The sequence below is a fragment of the Haliotis rufescens genome, unplaced genomic scaffold (assembly GCF_023055435.1).
Source record: "Haliotis rufescens isolate VD_foot unplaced genomic scaffold, xgHalRufe1.0.p SCAF_2, whole genome shotgun sequence".
NCBI classification, from domain to species: Eukaryota; Metazoa; Mollusca; class Gastropoda; order Lepetellida; family Haliotidae; genus Haliotis; species Haliotis rufescens.
Window position 1 is genome coordinate 40,747,234 of NW_025963890.1, and position 5,439 is coordinate 40,752,672.

The following is a 5,439-nucleotide window of genomic DNA, read 5'->3' on the forward strand; positions in this document are numbered from 1 at the left end:
TTGTTCGAAACTGAAACACCGCCACCTTGCGGGCTATTTATAGTCAGGGTGGGGCTTTAAACGATTTGCAATTTTTGCATATGCCTTGATTCAATATTTTATCATCAATTTCTGTATCATTAGGGACGTAAAGTACGCAATCTATTTATAATTTTCTTAAGTCGTTGTATTTTTTTAACTTTCAGGGAATAAAAACATTGACAAAATTATACCTAAAGTCTAAATTGTTGTTTCCAATTTTGGTATACTGAGTGTACTTTTAGTCATTGGTGTAAGTAAACGAACAGCGGTAACTGTTTCCTGAAAGTAAAAGACGTATATTTGAAATGGTATAGAAAACAGCATTGGTCGCCCATGTGAATAATACATTCAAGCCCTCGAACGCGTCTACATCCAAACTCTCACTCGCTCGTTCCACCCGTGAAGATCCGGGGCAGAATAGTATCAGCAACTCAAGCTTGCCGTAAAAGACGACTGTGTTTGTCGTAAGAGGAGACTAAGGGGATCGGATGGTCAGGCTCACTGATTTGGTTGATGCATGTCATTGTATCTCAGTTGCGTAGATTGATGCTCATGATGTTAATCACTGGATTTTCTGGTACACATTTGATTATTTACAGACCTCCGTCATATAGCTGGAATAATACTAAGCGCGGCGTTGAACAACAAACAAACACACTCACTCGTCCTGTTCAAATTCCAACTCAATAACACGCTCCTTAGCTCCGCCGTAGAACCGTATGAGCAGACAGATGAGTCATAACACGATATGAAAGTAGCCATGTAAATGATATTGAAAGTCCGCTGTTTCCCTCTTTCCTAGAAACAGAACCGAAAGTAGACCATGTGGTTGATGAAAATTCCGACACGTCAGCTCTGATCAACACTCATGTCCACCGCACTACTTCCAAGAGCCCTTCATTGAATAGACGGTTTTCACCCAGTGACACAACAATGGGGGTAAGTGTTACTGTTTTCACCCAGTGACAGAACAATGGGGGTCAGTGTTACTGTTTTCACCCAGTGACAGAACAATGGCGGTAAGTGTTACTGTTTTCACCCAGTGACACAACAATGGCGGTAAGTGTTACTGTTTTCACCCAGTGACAGAACAATGGCGGTAAGTGTTACTGTTTTCGAGGAAAAACATACCACAAAGCGTAGAGGGTATTTAGCAAACTTCCCTCATTGTCTGAAGTAATTATTATTTTTAAAGTTAATTAATAATAAATCTGAATCACTGTAACTGTCCCGGTCACATTCTGGTCAGTGCTAAGTGTTATTTACTTGTCCACTTATACAAATTTACCCTTGTTTCAAAAGGTTTTGTAAGATTAGAAAAAAACAACCCCAAAAAACCCTACTTTTTCAGAAGCCTTAGTCTGTCCTGAACATGAAATCATATGTCATATGTTATCATGTGCTTGTCAACTTATCAAAATGTCACCACAGTTTAAAGAGCTGATACAGAGTCGTAAATCAATATCATATGTAGGCGTTGTGTGTATAGCAACAGCTGCAGGATGTCAAATGTGCAGCTAATATTCATGTGTTCAAAGGTTTAAGTACAAGCTCTAGTGGCTTGATCGGCGTACAAATGGCTGTCCTTGGAGCCATTTGTACGCTGGTCCTACCAAGCTAATTCTTCGTACAAAAGTCTTTATAAATCTGGTATAATACGTTTTGAAACTGTGACTAATCTAGCACACGTCCAGGTTTTCCATAACCTTGGGTCACTATGACCCTGATAATATGCGATTGGTAGTCGAGTGGTTAAAGATCAGTCTGCTGAGAAAAAATCCATGCATTCCAAAAGGTATACTTCCCATGCCGCTTAAATAAACAACCGAAATTGTGTTGAATTTCCATTGTATATATACTAGTATATATATACTTTCCCTCGCCTTATAGCTATGTGGGTCACAATGACCCTAAACATGTCACGAGTCAAATGATATTTTTAGATCATTATTACACTAACTGATAAATCGTTGATCCCATGTGGCGCAGAACCGCTTCTCTTTCACATACCCATCTTCGAAAAGTTTTTTTGTCGCTATATGGCACAGACATTACTGATACGACGTTAAACCTTAGCCTAGGAGGAGATAAAACAAAACCAAATAGAAAAAGACTGACCATTGAACAGATTTGACCTTATTTGCCTGGTAAATATATTTATCGAGGTTGTCCATAAAAGTGTTTTCGGGGTATGATTAATAATCATAATTTTCCGATGAACATTATAGTTACAATCCCATGATTGCGAAGACCTGGATTATCACTGGGCGCCTCGTTATGATATTAAAGGAATATTGCTAAAAGTGGCCTGAAGCTTTACTCACTCACATGCTCCTTCGTCTTTTGACCGCCTCCGTGGTCTAGTGGTAGAGCATCCGCCCGGAGAGCGGAAGGTCCGGGGTTCGATCCCCGACCGCGTGATACCAAAAGACGTTAAAAGATGGTACTTGTTGCGACCCTGTCTGGCGCTCGGCATTAAGGGGCTAAAACAAGGACTGGTCGGCTCGGAGTCAGTTTTCCGTGTCTGAGTGGGGTATTCATGTTAAACTGCGGCATGGTATCTCAGTGAGCTAGCACTATAAATCGGCATCAGTCCGGACTAGTACAAGCAGCCACACAAACACATGCACGTCGCTATATAAGTGCAATAATCTTGGACGCGATGTTAAACGCCATTTCACCTCACCTTTCGTCTTTTGAATCGGGCGGTCGGGTAGCCCAGTGGTTGAAGCGTTCGCTCGTCACGCCGTGATATTGTTGGAATATTGCTAAAAGGGGCGTAAAACCACACTCACTCACTCACTCTTTCGAATCATAACCGGAATGGGTGTACATATGAACGAGAGAGTGAATTAGTTGGGTTTAACGCCACTTTAAACAATATTCCAGTTATATCACGGCGTGTCAGCTTAATGTGGGAGGAAAGCCCGAAGTGATGCAGGTCTCAGACGTGTACCACTTCGATGAAACCCACGAGCACGGATATGGTGCTGACAAACCTAGAAACATAATCGGGGCGAACCGGGTTAGAACCCATAATCATAGGTTTCTGGCAAGTCCATTATTCCTAGTTGCCTTTCTGAACGTTTGATAAGCTGGAGGTACCATGTACTCAATAACCTAACGTATTGACTTGTATCAGCACTGGCAATAGCATCCCTTCCACATGAACACCAGTTACTCTCAAACCGTGAAGATTCCGGGGTAGAATAGGTCTTCAGGAACCCGTAAAAGGCGACCATGCTTGTCGTAATAGACCAATACGAATCGAGTATTTTCTAAATGTAAGGTAGAATCACATGTGCATTAACAAGGTGTTGTATTTCAGGATTCTCAAGTTGTGGACTTAAACGTTGGTGGTCGACATCTGACAACCTCCCTGTCTACCCTCACCAAGTACCCGGACTCCATGTTGGCCACCATGTTTAGTGGAAGGCATCCGGTAGCAAAGGACAAAGATGGCCGCTACTTCATAGATGTAGATGGAGATGTGTTTGTTCATATCCTCAACTTTCTGAGATTCGGGAAAATGCCTCCACCCGAAAGAGCATCAGAGGTTAATGAATATGCGGAGTACTTTGGATTAGAGGAACTGAGGGCACCTGTCCTCGAAGAGTTTGAACAAGTGCTATACGGAATATGGAAAAAGAAGCTACCTGACTACCAAAGTCTTTGGGATTGTGTGAAAAGTAAATTGAACGATATCAACACAAGTTACTTTTACATTCGCACAAGAAGTTTTGATTGTCAACACTTAAGGATTACAGAAACAGTGACCCCAGGCAATTATGACACCATTGCTTTAGAATTCGACCCAAACCCATCTATCGTTTTCAATCTTCTTGCAGTCGACCTGAAAAGACGTAATATCTTCACCGACTCTTGTCTGAGGGTATGCCCGCTATGTGGTCGCAAAGCAGCAATGGGATTCAGAATTGGACGGTGATCCAAATTGGCACACATTGAGTCGACAGATAATTTGATGAAAGGAATGAGAGCTCTGTTGCCTGCTGCTGTGATTTTGAAGCGCTGGGTCATTGGTTAATGTTCGTCTAATTGATGATCAAATCTAGCAAGACCTACTAGTATTATTACGGAACATTTCTTTTCAATGTATATAGACTATGTATGCCTAGTTTGGGAATGTTTGGAAATGTTGGAGAAATGCACACACTTACATCAGTGTCCATACCCGCCTACAATCTTGCAGGTGTGTTATGTTATGTGGCAGGAGGTAGCGACACACACACAAATTAATGACTTTTTCATGTGTACATATGTATTTGTGTTAATTTGGACAGTTTACAATTTCAAACCTTATTTCAAACGTTTGAAAATGAAACATTTCCCTTAAACTTCCCCGTACAGAAATATATAGGGAATTGTACAACATGTTTGATGCAGGTTTGGCATATATGAGATAAGATTGGCACACTGATGTTTGAAATACCAAGAGAAATACAAGCCGAATCAATAACTTTTGTCACTTTATTTCCTTCCATGACCATGTACAGGCATCAATGCACCATCAAACCTTATGAAATACATTGGAAATATATGGACATATAGCTTCTAGTAATTTGATCTCTGCATACGCTCGGTATCCATGCATTGTCTTTAAACAAAGACAGAGCTCGTTAGACAAGACAAAGAATGCTCAGTACACTCCCGACAAGGCAGTTGCTGTAAGCAAATATGCAAACATTTTCGGCATTAGCCTTTTGCTTGCTAAAAAATTTGCAATGGGGACCAGTCTTTGCGCAGGCTTTGAGAGACAAGTGGAAACGTGGAATAGCCGGGTATGACGACTGCCTGAATCAGGTGCGGGAAGGCCTGGTGGCAAGTCGGTATCACAGTGGTGTCTTGTACATCCAGTTCTCGGATTCCTCTCAACACATGTTCACTCTGTGCAAGGTGGCTGGTATTCCTGAAGGTCATCAGGTCATCAACGTCAAATACTCCTCCTCCACAATGGATGGGCCCAATCTTGTCCATTTCCTCAATGAGGATCTGAAGCGTATCGGTGTTCACCTTCAGCCGGGGGACTTCCGAACAGAACCAAAGTGTGGCTGTCGCGTGGCTTTTCGGTACATGACAAAACATGAGTAACTGATGTACCAATAATTGTCACATTGTGTGGTTTGGTGCAATTAATGTATACTTCCCAGTCGAATAACATACAATCTACGGCAACCTATCCTTGTCGTAAAAGGCGACTATGCTTGTCGTAAGAGGCGACTAACGGGATCGGGTTGTCAGGCTGGTTGACTTGGTTGAAGCATGTCATCGTTCCCAATTGCCCAGATCGATGCTAATGATATCAATCACTGGATTGTCTGATCAAGACTCGTTTATTTACAGACCGCCGTCAAATAGCTGGAATATTGCTGAGTGCGGCGTTAAACAACAAACCAACCA

General features: G+C 41.9%; 1 protein-coding gene across 2 annotated transcripts; it reads left to right on the forward strand.

Annotated features, from left to right (window-relative positions):
* The first annotated feature begins 737 nt into the window (after positions 1-737).
* Positions 738-3,967, forward strand: LOC125371687 (BTB/POZ domain-containing protein KCTD6-like). 2 transcript variants are annotated; one of them, XM_048399243.1, is made up of 2 exons: positions 738-1,080; positions 3,350-3,967. In XM_048399243.1, the coding sequence occupies exons 1-2, from the start codon at positions 1,075-1,077 to the stop codon at positions 3,965-3,967; spliced, it is 624 nt and encodes a 207-aa protein (XP_048255200.1). In that variant the 5' UTR covers positions 738-1,074. The 2 variants fall into 2 exon arrangements, with proteins under 2 accessions (XP_048255200.1, XP_048255199.1); XM_048399242.1 differs by having other exon boundaries at positions 738-960.
* The last annotated feature ends 1,472 nt before the right edge of the window (positions 3,968-5,439 follow it).